This window comes from Trachypithecus francoisi, unplaced genomic scaffold (assembly GCF_009764315.1).
Source record: "Trachypithecus francoisi isolate TF-2019V2 unplaced genomic scaffold, Tfra_2.0 Lachesis_group12, whole genome shotgun sequence".
NCBI lineage: Eukaryota > Metazoa > Chordata > Mammalia > Primates > Cercopithecidae > Trachypithecus > Trachypithecus francoisi.
In genome coordinates, this window is record NW_022681457.1 from 67,778,902 (window position 1) to 67,798,694 (window position 19,793).

The window sequence follows — 19,793 nt, forward strand, 5'->3', positions numbered from 1 at the left end:
TGGTAGCAGGCACCTGTAATCCCAGCTATTCAGGAGGCTGAGGCAGGAGAGTCACTTGAACCCAGGAGATGAAGGTTGCAGTGAGGCGAGATTGCGCCACTGCACTCCAGCCTGGGCAACAGTGAGACTCCGTCTCAAAACAAACAAATCCACCCCAAAAAAAACCAAAAATAGCAGAAGCCCAATTCAAAAATAATTTAAGTACAGCTGGGCACAGTGGCTCATGCCTGTAATCCCAGCACTTTGGGAGGCTGAGGTGGGTGGATCACTTGAGGTCAGGAGTTTGAGACCAGCCTGCCCAACATGGAGAAACCCCATCTCTACTAAAAATACAAAAACCAGCTGAGCATGGTGGCACACATCTGTAGTCCCAGCTACTTGGGAGGCTGAGGCATAAGAATTGCTTGAACCTGGGAAGCAAAGGTTGCAGTAAGCCGAGATCATGCCACTGCACTCCAGCCTGGGCAACAGAATGAGACTGTCTTAATAATAATAGTAATAATAAGCATAAAGAATTTGTGGACTTACATAAATGAAAAGACTCGGGTTCAACTTCAGGTATGGCTGGATCCGGGGGCTCACAGGGTATGTCATCAGGACTCCATCTCTTGGTAAGGTAGTACAGCATAGTAATTAATTATAGCACAGATTATGGAGAGAGACTGCTCCATCACACCTTTGCTGTGTGCCTTTCGATATGTAACTTGACCTCTCTGATCTCGTTTTCTTCACCTACAAAATGTGACTAATGGTAGTACTAGTATCTAGGTAACTGGGTTGATATAAAGATTAAATAAGTTGGTTTTTGTAAAGGTCTTAGAACTAGCGATGTGGTGAGTGTTACAAATGGTTTATTATTATTGGTCCTATAATTTGGGTCCATTTTCAGGTAGCTGTTCCTCCATAGAGGTTAAAGGTAGCCCCTTAAAGCTTAAGACTCAAGTTATCTACTAGTCTGAGTCATGCCAAGAGAATGAAGACAGCATCTTTCCCATTAATTCTAACACAAGTCCCAGAGTAAATTCTGATTGGCCCACTGTGGTTCTCATGGCCAGACCTGAGCCATGACACCCACAGTGTCATGACTGTGGCCAGAGACAGACATGCTCTGATAGGCCAGGTGTGAGTGACGGAAGGCCAGAGAATGAGATCCCAAGGACTGAGGGGCTGGTGGGCATGAGGAGGGCAATCAGAGTTGGCTTGATGGACTGCCAGACAGGAGGGAGAGGGACTGAACATGAACCCCACCTTGCTCTGCAGATGGCCAGGTGTCCTTTGAGATGCTGCCCAGGCAGTGGTCTGTGTGCGAGCAGATAGGAGGTACTAATCCCCCCGATGGGTCTGCAGCGGGAGGCTGGGGGGACTGAAGATGCAGAAGAGCAGGGGAGGGTGGCAGGGATCATAGGAAAGAATGGGCAGTGTCTTAGGGAGGGGTGAGAGTTATGGGGAGGGGCACAGCTGGCACAGGACCAAGGCCATTGAGCCCTGGGGCGGCTCTGGACTGCCCCTTTCCCTCTCAGTTACCACCTGCTCCATAATTTGGTCTGACTACATCGCGGGTGAGTATACCCTCCTGCTGCTGGTGGAGAGTGAATATGAAAACGCCAGTAAACGTTTCCAGGTGGTCAGCTACAACACAGGTAATCAGGGCGACGCAAGGGGCTGGGCGCAAAGGGGCAGGAGCCCAGACTGTGGACCACATGCCCATCCTGAGGGATCTGTGCCCAGCAGACAGAGGGAGGGCGACATTACCTGTGTCACTCCTGGATGAGGGGTAGCAGTGGAGAACTGGGTATAGACTTGGAGATCTGAAAGGGCTCTGTGACTCACAATAAAGAAATTTTATTTTACCTGCAGTGAGAATAGGGCCACCATGTAGAGTTGTACAGGCTGTGCACTGCACAAAACCCCCAACCAAGGGGTCAGAGGAGACAGGTCCTGTGCCTTAACAGGACTGTTTCCTCTCAGAGGCAGTGCCTTTTTATAATTCACATGAAGAAATTCTAAAGGGCTAGGCACAGGGCTCACACCTGTAATCCTAGCACTTTGGGAGGCCGAGGCCAGAGGATCGCTTGAGGCCAGGAGTTCAAGACCAGCCTGGGGCAACGTGGCAAGACCCTGTCTCTACAAATTAAAAAAACAAACAAAAAAAGGTAGCTGAGTATGGAGGTGTGCCTGTAGTCCCAGCTACTTGGAATATACCCGAGGTGGAAGGATGGCATAAGCCCAGGAGGTTGAGGCAATAGTGAGCTATGATCATGCCACTGCCTGGGTGACAGAGCAAGACCCTGTCTCAAAAAAAAAAAAAAAAAAGGCATGGTGGCTCATGATTGTAATCCCAGCACTTTGGGACGCCAAGGTGAGTGGAATGTTTGAGCTCAGGAGTTCAAGACCAGCCTAGGCAACATAGCAAAACCTCCTCTCTACTAAAAATACAAAAATTGGGCCGGGTGCGGTGACTCACGCCTGTAGTCCCAGCACGTTGGGAGGTTGACGCGGGTGGATCACGAGGTCAGGAGATCGAGACCACAGTGAAACCCGGTCTCTACTAAAAATACAAAAAATTTAGCCGGGTGCAGTAGCGGGTGCCTGTAGTCCCAGCTACTCAGGAGGCTGAGGCAGGAGAATGATGTGAACCTGGGAGGCGGAGCTTGCAGTGAGCCGAGATCGCGCCACTGCACTCCAGCCTGGGCGACAGAGCGAGACTCCGTCTCAAAAAAAAAAAAACAAAAATTGGCCAGGCGCAGTGGCTCGCACTCTGGGAGGCCGAGGCGGGGTCGGGGGGGATCACCTAAGGTCAGGAGTTCAAGACCAGCCTGGCTAACATGGTGAAACCCTGTCTCTACTAAAAATACAAAAATTAGGCATGATGGTGGGTGCCTGTAAACCTAGCTACTCGGGAGGCTGAGGCAGAAGAATTGCTTGAACTTGGGAAGCAGAGGTTGCAGTGAGCCGAGATCATGCCATCGCACTGCAGCCTGGGCAACAGAGGGAGACTCCATCTCCGAAAAAAAAAAAATACAAAAGATTAGCTGGGCGTGGTGGTGGTGCGTGTCTATAATCCCAGCTACTCTATAGGCTGAGGTGGGAGGATCACTTGAACCCAGGAGGCAGAGGTTGCAGTGAGCCGAGATCACACCATTGCACTCCAGCCTGGGCGACAGAGAGATCCTGTCTTGGCAGGGGGCGGTGGAAGAAACTCTAAGGACTAGCAAGCCCGAGTGGGAAGCTCTTTGGAGGATTTTACAGGAGGCTGAGAAGCAAACAACTTGCTCCAGCTCCAGGTTTTGAAAGCACAGAGCCTCAGGAGATTTTGCTGTGTTCTCCCTCCCTGTAGCTAGTGATGACCTGGAACTCCTCTACCGCATCCCGGAATTCATCCCTGAAGGTAGGAGGGGAAGGCAGAGGTGGCCTCAAGGGCGGCTGTGGGCCAGGAGGGGCCCAGGTGACTCCACCTCACTGCCATGTCCTCTCTTCCTCTGCCCCGGTCAGCTCGAGGATTGGAGTTCCTGATGATCCTAGGGACGGAGTCCTACACCGACACTGTAATGGCCCCCAAGGGCATCTCCTGTAACCCGTACAACCACCTGATCTTCATCTGGGGCAACTTTCTCCTGCAGAGGTGGGCCTCCACCACTCCCGGGTGGGCCAGGCATACTCTGTCTCCCCAGCACCTTTAGGGTGTGGACGCTTTCAAGACCAGACTAGGCGAGTCTCACCAAGCCTTCAGAGGATGCCCAAATCCAGAAGTTACCAGGACTGTGATGGGGAACACACCGTTAGGGTAGTCAGTGCTGGGACGAGGGGAGCCAATGTTTTAAAGCTGTGGGAGCCCTTTTCTTTTCTTTTTTTTTTTTTTTTGAGACAGAGTCTCGCTCTGTCACCCGGGCTGGAGTGCAGTGGCCGGATCTCAGCTCACTGCAAGCTCCGCCTCCTGGGTTTACGCCATTCTCCTGCCTCAGCCTCCCAAGTAGCTGGGACTACAGGCGCCCGCCACCTCGCCCGGCTAGTTTTTTGTATTTTTTAGTAGAGACGGGGTTTCACAGTGTTAGCCAGGATGGTCTCGATCTCCTGACCTCGTGATCCGCCCGTCTCGGCCTCCCAAAGTGCTGGGATTACAAGCTTGAGCCACGGCGTCCGGCCAAGCCCTTTTCTTAAAATGAAACCTTATATAAAGACCCAGTCTGTGTGAGCAATAGATGAGCAGTTTCTAGGGTTTTTTTTTTTTTTTTTGAGACGGAGTCTCGCTCTATCACCCAGGCTGGAGTGCAGTGGCCGGATCTCAGCTTACTGCAAGCTCCGCCTTCCGGGTTTATGCCATTCTCCTGCCTCAGCCTCCCGAGTGGCTGGGACTACAGGCGCCCGCCACCTCGCCCGGCTAGTTTTTTGTATTTTTTAGTAGAGACAGGGTTTCACCGGGTTAGCCAGGATGGTCTCGATCTCCTGACCTTGTGATCCGTCCTTCTCGGCCTCCCAAAGTGCTGGGATTACAGGCTTGAGCCACCGCGCCCGGCCTCTAGGGTTTGTTTTTGTTTTGGGAGTCTCACTCTGTCACCCAGGCTACAGGGCAGTGGCACAATCTCAGCTCACTGCAGCCCCCGCCTCCCTGATTCAAGCGATTCTCCTGCGTCAGCCTCCCTAGTAGCTGGGATTACAGTTGCACGTCACCATGCCTGGGTAATTTTTGTATTTTTAGTAGAGATGAGGTTTCACCATGTTGGGCAGGCTGGTCTCGAACTCCTGACCTCAGGTGATCCTCCCGCCTCAGCCTCCGAAAGTGCTGGGATTACAGGTGTGAACCACCGTGTCCGGCTAATTGATGAGCATTTTCTAGGGACAGTTTAGGATCCTCCCCACCCCAGCCACCCTCTCGACCCTCAGGAACCTAGGGGCCCCTGAGCCACTTTCTTGGGTGGCTGGCAAACTGCCAGGTTGGCCCGATGCTTCTGTTTTACAGATGGGGAGCTGGACACACTCAAAGGGTTTGGGGTGGGGGGCGGGAGCTAGGATTTCAAGCTTCCTTTGCACATTCTTCCAAGTGGAGAAACTGAGTAAGTGGCTCCCGTGTTATTAGGCCTGGGATTGGGGGAAGCGGCTGTCCAGGATGCGCCTAGCTCTCCATCTCTGTCCCTGCAGCTCTAACAAGGAAAACTTCATCTACCTGGCAGACTTCCCTAAGGAACTGTCCATCAAATACATGGCCAGATCGTTCCGTGGGGCCGTGGCTATTGTCACGGAGACGGAGGAGGTGGGCTGCCCTGCCCCTCTCCCCATTCCCTCTCTGCCCACCCCTCAAGCCCCAGGGGCCTCTCTTTTCCCCTGTCAGAGTAAAGGAGCTAAGGGAAGGGGGCACCCTTGGGGACCCCGAGAAAGGGCAGTGAAGGTCCATTTATAGCTGCAATCCCTGGAACTCAGAGTGTCAGCTCCAAAGTCACGCAGACCAGAGCTATAATCTCATGTTCAGAGGCGGCCCTCTTTCATCCCACAGTGCACTCGTTCACTTCATAAATATTGAGCATTTACTGTGTACCTGCCCCCTGTGCTGGAGAACACAGAGCGGTCAGGGCTGCAATGGGGAAAATATTACCTATGGAAGTAGGGGGACCTGGCCCATTCTGGGGCATTGTGCATGTCAGGGAGGGCTTCATGGGGGAGACCACATGGAGGGGGACATCTTGGAGGCTGGAGGGGATCACCCAGGTTGTGGTTCAGAAAGGGGAGTGAAGGTTCCCTTCAGATGTGTATGGGGGTGGGCATTAGTGCAGAGATGAGAAACTGAGGCCAAGGAAATGGTGAGACCCTGGAAGCTGCAAAGAGTGAGAAGAAAAAAGAGGTCTCGGCCCTAGGAACCGTGGCTGTTAGGAAGTGTGTATGTTAGGGATGTTTCAGTTACAAGTGCCAGAAACCCTAACAGACCAAAAACATTGAAAAACATGATCATAGTGTGTGAGGGCTGGAACCAGAGGTGATTGGGCTCAGGGAAGTAGAGAGATGGCACCACAGAGAAAAGGAAGGGGAGCGCCCTTGGTCCCAGTGGAGGTGAGTTTGCAAACTTCATCCCTCAAACAATGGGGCCACCACAGTGGGCAGAGGGTGAGGTGGGATCAGAGGACCCCATGGTCCTGACACACACACATCCGGCTATCGTACCCACAGATCTGGTACCTCCTGGAGGGTAGCTACCAGGTGTACCGGCTGTTCCCATCCAAGGGCTGGAAGGTGCACATCAGCTTACAGCTGATGCAACAGTCCTCTCTCTACGCATCCAATGAGACCATGCTGACCCTCTTCTACGAAGACAGCAAACTGTACCAGGTGCCTGGCGGGGCTATGCGGGGACATTGGGGCACCCCAGGAGGGCTGACCCCAGCTCTCCTGACTCTGCCTTCCCCCTGTAGCTGGTGTACCTTATGAACAACCAGAAGGGCCAGCTGGTCAAGAGGCTTATGCCTGTGGAACAGCTTCTGATGTATCAACAGCACACCAGCCACTATGACTTGGATAGGAAAGGGTGAGAAGACACCGGACCATGACAGGGGTCTGAGGGCTCCCGGCACTGCCCTCCTGAAGCTACCATTCTTGAGAGAGGGGAGACCGAGCTAACCCCAGTGACAGCCTCAGGGCTACGATGGCAGGAGTTCAGCACTTATGGAAGCTCAGAGGAGGAGGCGAACCTGGCCAGGGGGGAAGGTGCATCAGGGAGGGCTTCAAGGAGGAGGAGGTGTATGCACTGTGACAAGAAGGGTGAGGAAGGATTAGCCAAGTGATAAGGTGGGGAAGGGTGTCCCAGAACGGGAGAACCACCTGTGCAGAAGCCCTGATGGGAAGGGGGACGAAGTGAGCCTGGTGGTCATGGGGAGAAACTTGGACTTCATCTTGAGGGTCTTGGGGGAGCCATGGATGGGACTAAAGGAAAGGACTGCAGGATCGGATTTTACCGCGTGCCATAATGATGCCTCTGGTCGCCCTCCTGCAGAGGGTGGATCAGGGAGGCAGCTGGATTCGGGGCAGGGAGGGGGCACTGGGGTGGAAGGAGGAAGCAGGAGGTGGAACAAAGATAAGAGGTCAAGTGGACAGGCAGATGGGGACTGCCCGTTGAGCAGGGAGGACTCTGGTCTCAGGGATCGAGGGACGTCCAAGGGGATGTGTGAAGAGGCCTCTGGGCAGCAGGGGCTGACGCTGAGGAGGAAGATGGGGGGGTGGATTCGGTATGGGAAGTGGGTGAGGTGGGAAAGAGGCCTGCGGAAGCTTCCAGTGCTCCGGGTGCCTTAGAGCCAGCAGCCTTTCCCCCTGCCGCTGCCCAGGGGCTACTTGATGCTCTCCTTCACCAACTTCTGCCCCTTCTCGGTGATGCGCCTGAGGAGCCTGCCCGGTCCGCAGAGATACACGCGCCAGGAGCGCTACCGGGCACGGCCACCGCGCGTCTTGGAGCGCTCGGGCTTCCACAACGAGAACTCGCTAGCCATCTACCAGGGCCTGATCTACTACCTGCTGTGGCTACACTCCGTGTACGACAAGGTGGGCGTCCGGCGGCGGGCGGGCAGGCCTGAGACCGGACTCGGGGAGCGGGGAGCCGGCTTAGAGGGCGAGGTCTGTGGAGCGGAGCGCAGCAGGATTGTAGAACTGGAGGACTGGGGGGTGGGTGGGTGGGGGACGTGGGGGCGGGGCCTGGCTTAAGCAGGACTTCCAGGGGAGGGTGTTGGAGGTGTGGCCGGGTTGAAAGCAGGGTCTGGGGATGCGCTGGGGTGTGTATCTTCTGCTCTGGGTTAGGGGCTGGCATTGAGGCTGGGAGGGGGTCTGGGGATGCCGCTTGCCTGAGGGCCCTCGCCCCGCCGCCCAATCCCTTTACGGTGCCGGGCGATCCCTGCAGCCGTACGCGGACCCAGTGCACGACCCCACCTGGCGCTGGTGGGAGAAAAAAAAACAAGACCAGGTAGGCGGAGCGGATTGGGAGCCGGGGAAAGGGGCGGTGCCTGGACACCCCTCACCGTGCCCCCAACCCCGGCGCTGACTGCGCCGCGGATGCGGTACTCCAGGATTACTACTTCTTCCTGGCAAGCAACTGGCGAAGCGCGGGCGGCGTATTCATAGAAATGGATAGCTACGAAAAGATCTACAACCTCAAGTCCGCGTACGAGCTGCCGGAGCGCATTTTCCTGGACAAGGGCACTGAGTACAGCTTCGCCATCTTCCTGTCGGCGCAGAGCCACTCCTTCCGGACGATGTCAGACCTCGGTCTGCGCGGGGCCGGAGTCACTCCCGAAGGGCAGGGCGAGGGCTGCTGGAATCTGGGAGCCTCGGGGGAGGGGACACCATCCGAAGGGCGGGGACTGTGAGGGAGACCTTAACCCCGTTTACTGTCCGGAGCAGGCACCGTCTTCCAGCTGCATAGCCAGGTAGACGTGGGCGTGGTGCTGGCCGACCCCGGCTGCATCGAGGCCTCGGTGAAGCAGGAGGTCCTGGTTAATCGCAACTCGGTGCTATTTTCGGTGAGGCCCGGCGGGCAGCTGGGATCAAGGGAGGTTTTTTGTTTTGTTTTTTGTTTGTTTGTTTTTGAGACAGGGTCTTGCTCTGTCAGGCTGGAGTGCAGTGGCGCGATCACTGCATTCTTGGCCTCCTGGGCTCAAGTGATCCTCCTCCCTCAACCTCCTGAGTAGCTGGGACTGCAGGCATGCACCACAGTGCCCAGCGAACTTTTTTTTCTTTTTTTCTTTTGAGACGGAGTCTCACTCTGTCGCCCAGGCTGGAGTGCAATGGCACAATCTTGACTCACTGCAACCTCTGCCTCCCAGGTTCAACTGAGTCTTCTGCCTCAGCCTCCTTAGTAGCTGAGATTGCAGGTGCACACCACCACACCCAGCTAATTTTTTGTATTTTTAGTAGAGATAGATTTTTACCATGTTGGCCTGGCTGGTCTTGAACTCCTGACCTCAAATGATCCGCCCACCTCAGCCTCCCAAAGTGCTGGGATTACAGGTATGAGCCACTGTGCCCAGCCTTAACTTTTTTTTTTTTTTTTTGGAGACGGAGTCTCGCTCTGTCGCCTGGGCTGGAGTGCAGTGGCCGGATCTCAGCTCACTGCAAGCTCCGCCTCCCAGGTTCACGCCATTCTCCTGCCTCAGCCTCCCGAGTAGCTGGGACTACAGGCGCCCGCCACCTCGCCCGGCTAGTTTTTTGTATTTTTTAGTAGAGACGGGGTTTCACCGTGTTAGCCAGGATGGACTCGATCTCCTGACCTCGTGATCCGCCCGTCTCGGCCTCCCAAAGTGCTGGGATTACAGGCTTGAGCCACCGCGCCCGGTGCCCAGCCTTAACTTTTTATGTTTTGTAGAGAGGGGGGTCTACCTATGTTGCCCAGGCTGGTCTCGAATTCCTGGGCTCAAGAGATCCTCACGCCTCGGCGTGAGGTGTGAGGCATGAGCCACGAGCCACCCGGCGCTTGGCCCCGTTAGCCTATTCCTGAGTAGAAAATGGAAGAATTCCGTTCTCCTACCAGCCCCTACCTCGCCCCAGCTATGGGTTATTTGAACTGTTTGTTGGTCTTTGGGGAGACCTGTTCGCCCCTTCATTTCTGCCTCTCCCCTCCTTCAACCCCAGATTACGCTCAAGGATAAAAAGGTTTGCTATGACCAAGGCATTAGTGGACATCACCTTATGAAGACTTCCATGATGGTCAATGTGAGGTCCAAGCCTGGAGGGGAGGGTGCAGGATGGTGGAAAAGCCTGGGCCCACAGGGATCACCATCTTCACCTGCTCCTACCTGCAGGTGGTGGGTTCATCCGGGCTGTGCTTCCAGGAAACGCACTTGGGGCCCCGTATGCAAGTATTGGAGCTTGGGATACTGGGCCCTGGGAGGGGAAGGTTGGGGTCAGGTCTCAACAGGGCTAATCCCCTGAGAATCCCACTAATGCATTCATACTTTCCTTTCTTCTCATTCTTTCTCATCATTCATCCACCCACCCACTACTACCCATTAACTCCTTTCATTCTTTTTTTCTTTGAGACGGAGTTTTGCTCTTGTTGCCCAGGCTGGAGTGCGATGGTGCAGTCTTGGCTCACTGCAACCTCCACCTCCTTGGCTCAAGTGATTCTCCTGCTTCAGCCTCCTGAGTAGCTGGGATTACAGGTGCCCACCACCATGCCCAGCTAATTTTTTGTATTTTTAGTGGAGACAGGGTTTCTCCATGTTGGCCAGGCTGGTCGCAAACTCCTGAACTCAAGTGATCCACCTGCTTCAGCCTCCCAAAGTGCTGGGATTCCAGGCGTGAGCCTCCGCACCCAGCCTAACTCCTTCCATTCATTCATGTGTTCAGAAAGGGCCATCTTCCCAGTTGTACAGGTTGCACACAAGCTGATGTGTTCCCTCTGATAACTTTTCTGCAGAGGGAGAATAGAGTGAGCAACAGGGACATTTTTTTTTTTTTTTTGAGACGAAATCTCACTCTTGTCCCCCAGGCTGCAGTACAATGGCGCAGTCTCGGCTCACTGCAACCTCTGCCTCCCGGGTTCAAGCGATTCTTCTGCCTCAGCCTCCCAAGTAGCTGGGATTACAGGTGCATACCACCATGCCTGGCTAATTTTTTTGTTTTTTAAGAAGAGATGGAGTTTCACCATGTTGGCCAGGCTGGTCTCAAACTCCTGACCTCAGGTGATCTGCCCACCTCGGCCTCCCAAAGTGTTGGGATTACAAGTGTGAGCCACCGCGCCTGGCCTAGGGCCACTTTTTGCAATTGGCACAAAGGTGGCACAAGGGCTGGCCTGGCCCTGCCTTCACATCTCTCTCTTCTTCTGCCCACTCACACATTCCTCATTCAGTTCTTTGGGTTCTTGGTTCTTCACTTGCTTATATATGTGATATCGCCTTTGTCCGGGGCAGACACTGAGGCTCAGAGAGGTGCAGAGTAACCCAGGGAGCTAATAAGTGGTAGAGGAGGGGCCTGCCCCAGAGTTCTTGTTCTCACCCACTTCCCTACCCACCCCGGGGCACACAGATCCTGGTGTTCCTCTCTCCTGGCTTAGAATGACCTTGGGCAGTCAAAAGGGGTTGTAACAGCCCCCACCTCCTTAGAGTACATAAGATTTCATGTGCTAGACTGAATAAACAAGGAGGAAGTGTGACCGCATCACAGGGTGGGCAAGGGGGAATGTGGCGGGATGAACTCAGAGCAGTGAGGGGGTAGAGTAAGTGGGGCCTCATGGGCCATGGTACGTGAGCTGGCTCTTCGGGAGGGCTCCAAGCAGAGGAGGGACTCGAGGGTCCTCAGGGCCCATCTGGCTGCATGGGGTAAGGGGACATCAATGAGGGAACTGGAAGCAGGGAGACTCTGGAGGAGACAAGGTTGGACAAAACAGGGTCGGGGCAAAGGAGTTGGAGGTTTAGGGGAGAGAATGAGCAGACTCTGCGTCTTTTTTTTTTTTTTTTTGAGACAGAGTCCTGCTCTGTCAGCTAGAGTGCAGTGGCGCAATCTTGGCCTCTGTCTCCCTGGTTCAAGCTGTTCTCCTGCCTCTGCCTCCTGAGTAGCTGGGATTACAGGCATGTACCACCACACCCAGCTAATTTTTTCTATTTTTAGTAGAGAAAGGGTTTTGCTGTGCTGGCCAGGCTAGTCTCGAACTCCGGACTCAAGTGATCGGCCTGCCTTGGCCTCCCAAGGTGCTGGGATTACAGGCATGAGCCACTGCGCCAAGCCATTTTAATGATATTAATGACCATATTGCCCTTGGCAGTGAGGGAGAGCCAGGCAGTTGGTGGTGGTGTCTGTGGGAGGGGGACTGTCCTTCCTGCCCCTCACCTCTCCAGGGGCCTGAGGAGACCCTGGCCACTTCCATGAGCCTTTTTTCCTCCCACCGAGGGCAACCTGATGGTGCCAGTGTTCATTGGCTGCCCTCCAGGCAAGCGCCTGGCGTTCGACATCACCTACACTCTGGAATACAGCCGCCTGAAGAACAAACACTACTTTGACTGCGTTCAAGTGGACCCCGAGATGCCCTGCTTTCTCTTCCGGGACAGTGTGTGTCCAGTCCCTTCTCCTGCATCGTTCACTGTCCTCTTGCCCCCACCACTTTGCGCTCTCCCTCCCCACTCCTCTCCCCACAGGCTACCCACCCTCTTTCCCCCGGCATCTCACTTTCCCCCTTCTCGGTCCTCAGCTTCTCAGGCCAAGCTAATTTCTTCTTCCTGTCTCAACCTCCTCCAACCCCATAGTTTTCTACCCCTTCTTCTTGATTCAAGATTTGGTGACAGGAGACTCCGGCAGTTTCCAGGGCAGGTAAAGGCGTGGCCAACTTGTAGCTAGGGCAGTTGGAGGGAGTGGAAGGGGATGGGTGTAGGACTCGAGACCCAGAGACCAGTCCGTGTGCACTTCTGTCCCTGGTAGCTACGTGCTGCTGGTGGTGGGTGGCGGGCCCACACTGGACACACTCAAGGACTACAACAAGGACGAAATCTACCGCTTCAACAGCCCCCTGGACAAGTAATCCCCGTGGGGCCCCACGTGTAATAGGCCTTGCTTCCCCTGGAGGCCTTTCTCACTTCCAAGCCAAGCCCACCTCCCAAGCCCCCGCCTCTGCATCTCAGGCCCCGCCCACAATGGGGCTCTTAGGATCCCACAGGCAAACTCCTGCAGGGCCCCCTAACACCACGCCCCCTGCACCCACCTCTGGCCTCCCTCCACACTGACCACTGAGGCCATACCTCCCCCACACCCCCCCAACCCCTGGCTGAGATGACCTCGTCCTGCACAGGACCAACAGCCTTATCTGGACCACGAGGACCAAAAGGACCACCAAAGACTCAGCCTTCCACGTCATGTCCCATGAGAGCCCGGGTATCGAGTGAGTGCGCAGCCTGGCCCTCTTGGTCCCCATCTGTGGGTAGTCCATCAGGCCCACCCATCCTTTCTGCCCCTAGGAGGCCTCTTGATCCCCAAGTCACACTGACTGCCTTTGTGTTACTCAAATGGGGCTGAACTTTGCACAAGCCAAAGTCTCTGCCTGCAATGCTGCTCCCTCCTCTCTTCAGGCCTTAGGCAGATGCCCCTTCAGCCAGGAGGACTTTTCTGTTTCAGGATGGGACAATTGTCCCTTCGTGGCTCCCATGGCCTCCCGGGGCTCTCCCATCCCGCCCCTGAGTCCCCTACCTGTGCGTCCCCATCCTAGAGTAGACAGCCCTGGGCAGTCACTGTCTGGTGTGGGGTCTGTCTCTCCTCCAGAACTGGGTCCTGAATAGACTCATAAATTTGTTTTTATTTTTGAGATGGAGTTTCGCTCTTTGTTGCCCAGTCTGGAATGCAGTGGCACGATCTCAGTTCACTGCAATCTCCACCTTCCAGGTTCAAGCGATTCTCCTGTCTCAGCCTCCTGTTTGTTTATTTTTTCAGACAGGCTCCCTCTGTAGTCCACCAGGCTGGAGTGCAGTGGCACAATCTCAGCTCACTGCAACCTCTGCCTCCCAGGTTCAAGCAGTTCTCCTGCCTTAGCCTCCCAAGTAGCTGGGATGACAGGCACCCACCACCATGCCTGGCTAATTTTTGTATTTTTAGTAGGGATGGGGTTTCACCATGTTGGTTAGGTTGGTCTTGAACTGTTGACCTCAGGTGATCCTCACGCTTCACCCTCCCAAAGCACTGGGATTACAGGCGCACGCCACCATGCCCGGTTAATTTTTGTATTTTTTTTTTCTAGTAGAGATGGGGTTTCACCATATTGGCCAGGCTGGTTAACATAGCATTTATTGAATGAAATAATGAAATAATGAACAAATGAATAAATCAATTCGTGGCAGGCATTTATTGATATTTGAATGGGGGTATTAATGAATGAATAAAACAATGGAGAAACAAATTCATATATAGGGGCTCAATAAGTTTCATTCAATGAAAGGAAAGAAATGAAGCCATGAGCAAATGAAGGCAGTGAATGAATGAACAACTTGCGCCTAGTCAGAATTTAACCTGCTCTATTTTTTTATTTTTTATTTTTATTTATTTTTTTTGAGATGGACTCTTGCTCCGTCACCCAGGCTGGAGTACAGTGGTACAATCTCAGCTCACTGCAACCTCCGCCTCTTGGGTTCAAGTGATTCTCCCACCTCAGCCTCCCGTGTAGCTGGGATTACAGGCACACGCCACCACACCTGGCTAGTTTTTGTATTTTTTAGTAGAGATGGGATTTCACCATGTTGGTCAGGCTGGTCTTGAACTCCTGACCTCAAGTGATCCACCTGCCTCGGCCTCCCAAAGTTCTGGGATTATAGGTGTGAACCACCGCGCCCGGCCTAACCTGCATTTATTGGATAATGAATAAAGAAGGAAATAAATGAAAGATGTGACTTTGTACCTAGTAAGTGCTCAAGCTGTATTTATGGGATAAAGGAATGAAGGGAGCAAAGAATGAATAAGGAGTTGGCACCTGATAGGTACACAGCCTGTAATCTGGATGGATGCACAGTGACAGAGGAATTGACAGATGGAGGTGTGAAGGCAGGAGGAAATGAATGAGTAGACGGCCTGTGGCACAGTAGGTGTTCAGTCAGCATGATTGAATGAGTGAATGAAGGAATGAATGAGGGAAGGCATGAGATTGCACCCATTTGGTCCTCACCGAGAGTGTTGGGGTGGAGGAAGAAATTGGGAGTTGGCACAGACTAGGCATGGTTGGTAGCACAACTGCCTGATCTTTGGCTCACAGGTGGCTCTGTCTGGAGAACGCCCCATGCTATGACAATGTTCCCCAAGGCATCTTCGCCCCTGAATTCTTCTTCAAGGTGTTGGTGAGCAATAGGTGAGCCAGGCAAGTGGCCCAGGTGCGGGTCAGGGGTTGCCCATGGAATGCCTGGCTTCTCCTCTAATCCTGGGTCCCCTCCCAACCCCCGCAGAGGAGTGGACACGAGCACCTACTGCAACTACCAGCTCACCTTCCTGCTGCACATCCACGGGCTGCCACTCAGTCCCAAGCGGGCCCTTTTCATCCTCATGGTGAGTGGCTGTCCAGGAGCTGCCCTGCTGGGTGGGCGAGGGCCCACGCCTCCACACCTATGCTTGTTGTACTTCGCTAATTCATTCCTTCATTCACTCATCTGGTCATGCCGACTGAACGCCTGCCATGTCACAGGCTGTCTACCCATTCATTTCCTCCTGCCATCACGCCTCCATCTGTCAATTTCCCTGTCACTGTGGATCCAGATTGTGGACGATGTACCTTATCATGTGCCAACTCCTTATTTATTCTTTGCTCCCTGCAGGTGTCAGTCAGCGTGTTTGTGGGCCTGGTGACCTTCTACATTGCCTTCTGCCTCCTGTGGCCCCTCGTGGCGAAGTGCTGCACGATGATCCGGTGGAAGATAAACGATATCATTGCCTCAGAATCCTACTACACCTATGCCTCCATTTCTGGAATCTCGAGCATGCAGTCTCTGAGACGTTCCAGGATGGGCTCCGTGTTCAGCTCCAGGATGACAGAGGACAGGGCTGAACCCAAGGAAGCCATGGAGAGACAGTTGATGACCTGAGTCTGCCGTGTGCCCCAGTCCCCAGTCACTGTCACACCTCCCCTACGAGGCCCATCTTGAAGATGCAGCCTGTCACCCAGCTCAGACCTCTGTTTTGCTTGATGTTTACTTCTGGTTCAGACTCAAATAAAGCCTTTTTTTTCAGGACCAGCTGTGGGCCCTCTTAAGAGCTCGAGTTCAGAAGGTTTGTACCAGCATAGCTGCACATTAAAATATCATAAACCTGGCTGGGCACTGTGGCTTATGCCTGTAATCCCAGCACTTTGGGAGGCGGAAGCAGGCAGATCACTTGAGGTCAGGAGTTTGAGACCAGCCTGGCCAACGTGGTGAAAACCTGCAACCCTGTCTCTACTAAAAATACAAAAAATTAGCCGGGCGTGGTGGCGCATGACTGTAATTCCAGCTACTTGGGAGGCTGAGACGGGATAATCCCTTGAACCTGGGAGGCAGAAGTTGTAGTGAGCCAAGACTGCGCCACTGCATTCCAGCCTGGGCAACAGACTGAGACTCCCGACTCAACAAAACAAAACAAAACAATAAAAAAAAATCAAAAACCTTCTAGGCCACCTGTTAAATAGTGGCTTCTCTGTGTGCCTGTTGGCTGAGCCCCTCCCCAGGGTGCCCCAGACCTCCCTGTGGTCCAGCAGGATCCTCCACAATCCAGGCCCATTGCTATGGCCGACTATCTGCTCTGATTATTTAGTGTTAAGTATTTTGAATGTCGGCCGGGCGCGGTGGCTCAAGCCTGTAATCCCAGCACTTTGGGAGGCCCAGACGGGCGGATCACAAGGTCAGGAGATCGAGACCATCCTGGCTAACACGGTGAAACCCCGTCTCGACTAAAAATACAAAAACTAGCCGGGTGAGGTGGCGGGCGCCTGTAGTCCCAGCTACTCGGGAGGCTGAGGCAGGAGAATGGCATAAACCCGGGAGGCGGAGCTTGCAGTGAGCTGAGATCTGGCCACTGCACTCCAGTCCGGGCCACAGAGCGAGACTCCGCCTCAAAAAAAAAAAAAAAGTATTTTGAATGTCAACACCTATCTAATGTCTTAAGGAGGGGACCCTGGAGATGTCAGGATTCTCATTTTAGTTGCAAGTAGGAAGTATTTCCCTCAAATGGTCTACATGAAAATGATAATTTACAGGCTTCAGGTACAGTTTGATCCAGAAGTCCCCAAGGTCCACAGGATTCAGCCTTCATTTCTCTGTAGTTTTTTCTTCTCTGTCCTCCTCTGAGTGCAGTCTCTGACCTCAGGACAACTCCTCTCACCATCTGAGGCTAGTTATACAGTCCATAATCTGGATGGATGCATAGTGAACAATGAATTGACAGATGGAGGCATGAAGGCAGGAGGAAATAAATGAGTAAAAAAATACCCTGTTGCATGGTAGGCGTTTGGTCAGCATTACTGGATGAATGAATGAAGGAGCGAATGAGGAAAGGTATGAGACTATGCCTTGTTGGTGCTCACTCAGAGTGTTGGGGTGGAGGAATAAATTGGGGTTGGCATCGACTAGGCATGGTTGGTAGCACAAAAACCTGATGGAACTTGACAATAACAAGAATTGGCAACACTCACGTGTGTAAGGTCTGTTGGCTAAGGTTGTTTCCACCACCAAGATTCTATTGAGTCACCTCATGGTCCAGATGAACACATCATAATCCTGTATCAGCCAAGTCAACATGTGATTTGAGTATCACCATCTGCATTTCCAGCCAAGATAAAGTGACAGAGACTGGATTTCCCCTCATACTTGAAACTATTTATTTATTTTTGAGATGGAGTCTTGCTCTGTCACCCAGGCTGGAGTGCAGTGGTGCTATCTCGGCTCACTGCAACCTCCGCCTCCTGGGTTCAAGGGATTCTCCTGCCTCACCTCAGCCTCCCGAGTGGCTGGGACTACAGACGCATGCCACCACGTCCAGCTAATTTTTTGTATTTTTAGTAGAGACAGGGTTTCACTGTGTTAGCCAGGCTGGTCTCAATCTCCTGACCTCGTGATCCACCCACCTCAACCTCCTGAAGTACTGGGATTATAGGCGTGAGCCACTTGGCCCGGCCGTATGATCGTGGTTTTTTTTTTTTTTTTTTTTTGAGACGGAGTCTCGCTCTGTCCCCCTGGCTGGAGGGCAGGGGCGCGATCTCGGCTCACTGCAAGCTCCGCCTCCTGGGTTCCCGCCATTCTCCTGCTTCAGCCTCCCGAGTAGCTGGGACTACAGGCGCCCGCCTCGTCGCCCGGCTAATTTTTTGTATTTTTAGTAGAGACGGGGTTTCACCGTGGTCTCGATCTCCTGATCTTGTGATCTGCCCGCCTTGGCCTCCCAAAGTGCTGGGATTACAGGCGTGAGCCACCGCGCCCGGCCTCATCGTGTTTTTTTTTTTTTTTTGAGACGGAGTTTTGCTCTTGTTGCCTAGGCTGGAGTGCAATGGTGCAATCCTGGCTCACTGCAACCTCTGCCTCCCAAGTTCAAGTGATTCTCCTGTCTCAGGCTCCCAAATGAGTAACTGGGATTACAGGCACCCACCACCATGCCTGGATAGATAATTTTTCGTATTTGTAGTAGAGATAGAGTTTCACCATGTTGGCCAAGCTGGTCTCAAACTCCTGACCTCAGGTGATCCACCCACTTCAGCCTCCCAAAGTGCTGAGATTACAGGCGTGAGCCACCACACCCGGCCATCATTTTTGTTTAAAACATTTTTTAACGCCACAACTTCTTTGACATATTAATTTACTCATTAATTCAACAAATATATTTCTTTTTTTTTTTGAGCCTGTCACCCAGGCCAGAGTGCAATGGCAATCTTGGTTCACCGCAACTTTTGCCTCCCAGGTTCAAGTGCTTCTCCTGCCTCAGCCTCCCAAGGAGCTGGGATTACAGATGCACACCACCATGCCCGGATAATTTTTTTTTTTTTTTTTTTTTTGAGACGGAGTCTCGCTCTGTCACCCAGGCTAGAGTGCAATGGCCGGATTTCAGCTCACTGCAAGCTCCACCTCCCGGGTTTACGCCATTCTCCTGCCTCAGCCTCCCGAGTAGCTGGGACTACAGGCGCCTGCCACCACGCCCGGCTAGTTTTTTGTATTTTTTTTTTTAGTGGAGACGGGGTTTCACCAGGTTAGCCAGGATGGTCTCGATTTCCTGACCTCATGATCCGCCCGTCTCGGCCTCCCAAAGTGCTGGGATTACAGGCTTGAGCCACCATGCCCGGCAATGCACGGATAATTTTTGGTATTTTTACATTTATTTATTTATTTCTCTGAGAAGGAGTCCCACTCTGTCACCCAGGCTGGGGTGCAGCAGCACGATCTCAGCACACTGCAAGCTGGTCTCCTGGGTTCAAGCGATTCTCCTGCCTTGGACTTCTTCGTATCTGGGATTACAGGTGCGTGCCACCATGCCCAGCTAATTTTTTTTTGTATTTTCAGTAGAGATGGGGTTTCGTTATGTTGGCCAGGTTGGTCTCGAACTCCTGACCTCAAGTGATCTACCTGCCTTGGCCTCCCAAAGTGCTGGGATTACAGGCGTGAGTCACGGTGCCTGGCCAACAAATATTTATTGACTGTCTACTAATATTTGCCAAGCACTGAGATACTGGGAATTCAGTGGTGAAGGAAATCGTCCTGCCTCCACGGAGATGACATTCTAAACAGTGGAGACAGAGAGTGAGAGCCGGGCTTGAGAAAAACGTGCTGTCCAGGCGCAGTGTCTCACATCTGTGAATCCCAACACTTTGAGAGGTCGACGCAGGAAGATCGCTTGAGCTCAGGAGTTCGAGACCAACCTGGGCAATATGAGTCTCTACAAAAAATTTAAAATAAAAATTTTTTAAAAAGAGAGAAAGGCCGGGCGCGGTGGCTGAAGCCTGTAATCCCAGCACTTTGGGAGGCCGAGATGAGCGGATCCCAAGGTCAGGAGATCGAGTCCATCCTGGCTAACATGGTGAAACCCCGTCTCTACTAAAAAATACAAAAAACTAGCCGGGCGAGGTGGCGGGCGCCTGTAGTCCCAGCTACTCGGGAGGCTGAGGCAGGAGAATGACGTGAACCCGGAAGGCGGAGCTTGCAGTGAGCTGAGATCTGGCCACTGCACTCCAGCCCGGGCAACAGAGAGAGACTCCACCTCAAAAAAAAAAAAAAAAAAAGAGAGAAAAAGCGATGTTGACTGTTCAGGTGTAATATCAACCAATGGAGGAAGGAGAAGTTGGTATAAGAAGCTGTGAATACTGGCCAGGCAAGGTGGCTCATGCCTGTAATCCCAGCACTTTGGGAGGCCAGGGC

The 19,793-nt window shown here is 53.1% G+C and overlaps 1 protein-coding gene across 6 annotated transcripts in view; it reads left to right on the plus strand.

Annotated features, from left to right (window-relative positions):
* CATSPERG (cation channel sperm associated auxiliary subunit gamma) overlaps window positions 1-15,674 on the plus strand; it is a 34,262-nt gene extending 18,588 nt beyond the window's left edge. For 2 of the 6 annotated variants that reach the window (XM_033226076.1, XM_033226077.1), the window contains exons 10-29: window positions 1,261-1,320; window positions 1,521-1,640; window positions 3,338-3,388; window positions 3,493-3,622; window positions 5,137-5,248; window positions 6,157-6,315; window positions 6,399-6,511; window positions 7,305-7,518; window positions 7,871-7,933; window positions 8,037-8,235; window positions 8,371-8,489; window positions 9,598-9,678; window positions 9,768-9,824; window positions 11,854-12,010; window positions 12,207-12,270; window positions 12,379-12,474; window positions 12,746-12,835; window positions 14,690-14,782; window positions 14,877-14,976; window positions 15,243-15,629. In XM_033226076.1, the coding sequence (XP_033081967.1) occupies window positions 1,261-1,320; window positions 1,521-1,640; window positions 3,338-3,388; window positions 3,493-3,622; window positions 5,137-5,248; window positions 6,157-6,315; window positions 6,399-6,511; window positions 7,305-7,518; window positions 7,871-7,933; window positions 8,037-8,235; window positions 8,371-8,489; window positions 9,598-9,678; window positions 9,768-9,824; window positions 11,854-12,010; window positions 12,207-12,270; window positions 12,379-12,474; window positions 12,746-12,835; window positions 14,690-14,782; window positions 14,877-14,976; window positions 15,243-15,509 (2,345 nt within the window). In that variant the 3' untranslated portion in view covers window positions 15,510-15,629. Of the gene's footprint in view, window positions 1-1,260; window positions 1,321-1,520; window positions 1,641-3,337; window positions 3,389-3,492; window positions 3,623-5,136; window positions 5,249-6,156; window positions 6,316-6,398; window positions 6,512-7,304; window positions 7,519-7,870; window positions 7,934-8,036; window positions 8,236-8,370; window positions 8,490-9,597; window positions 9,679-9,767; window positions 9,825-11,853; window positions 12,011-12,206; window positions 12,271-12,378; window positions 12,475-12,745; window positions 12,836-14,417; window positions 14,519-14,689; window positions 14,783-14,876; window positions 14,977-15,242 lie in introns of those variants that run through there. The other 4 variants (XM_033226074.1, XM_033226075.1, XM_033226078.1 and 1 more) reach the window with 4 other exon arrangements.
* Window positions 15,675-19,793: the final 4,119 nt, after the last annotated feature.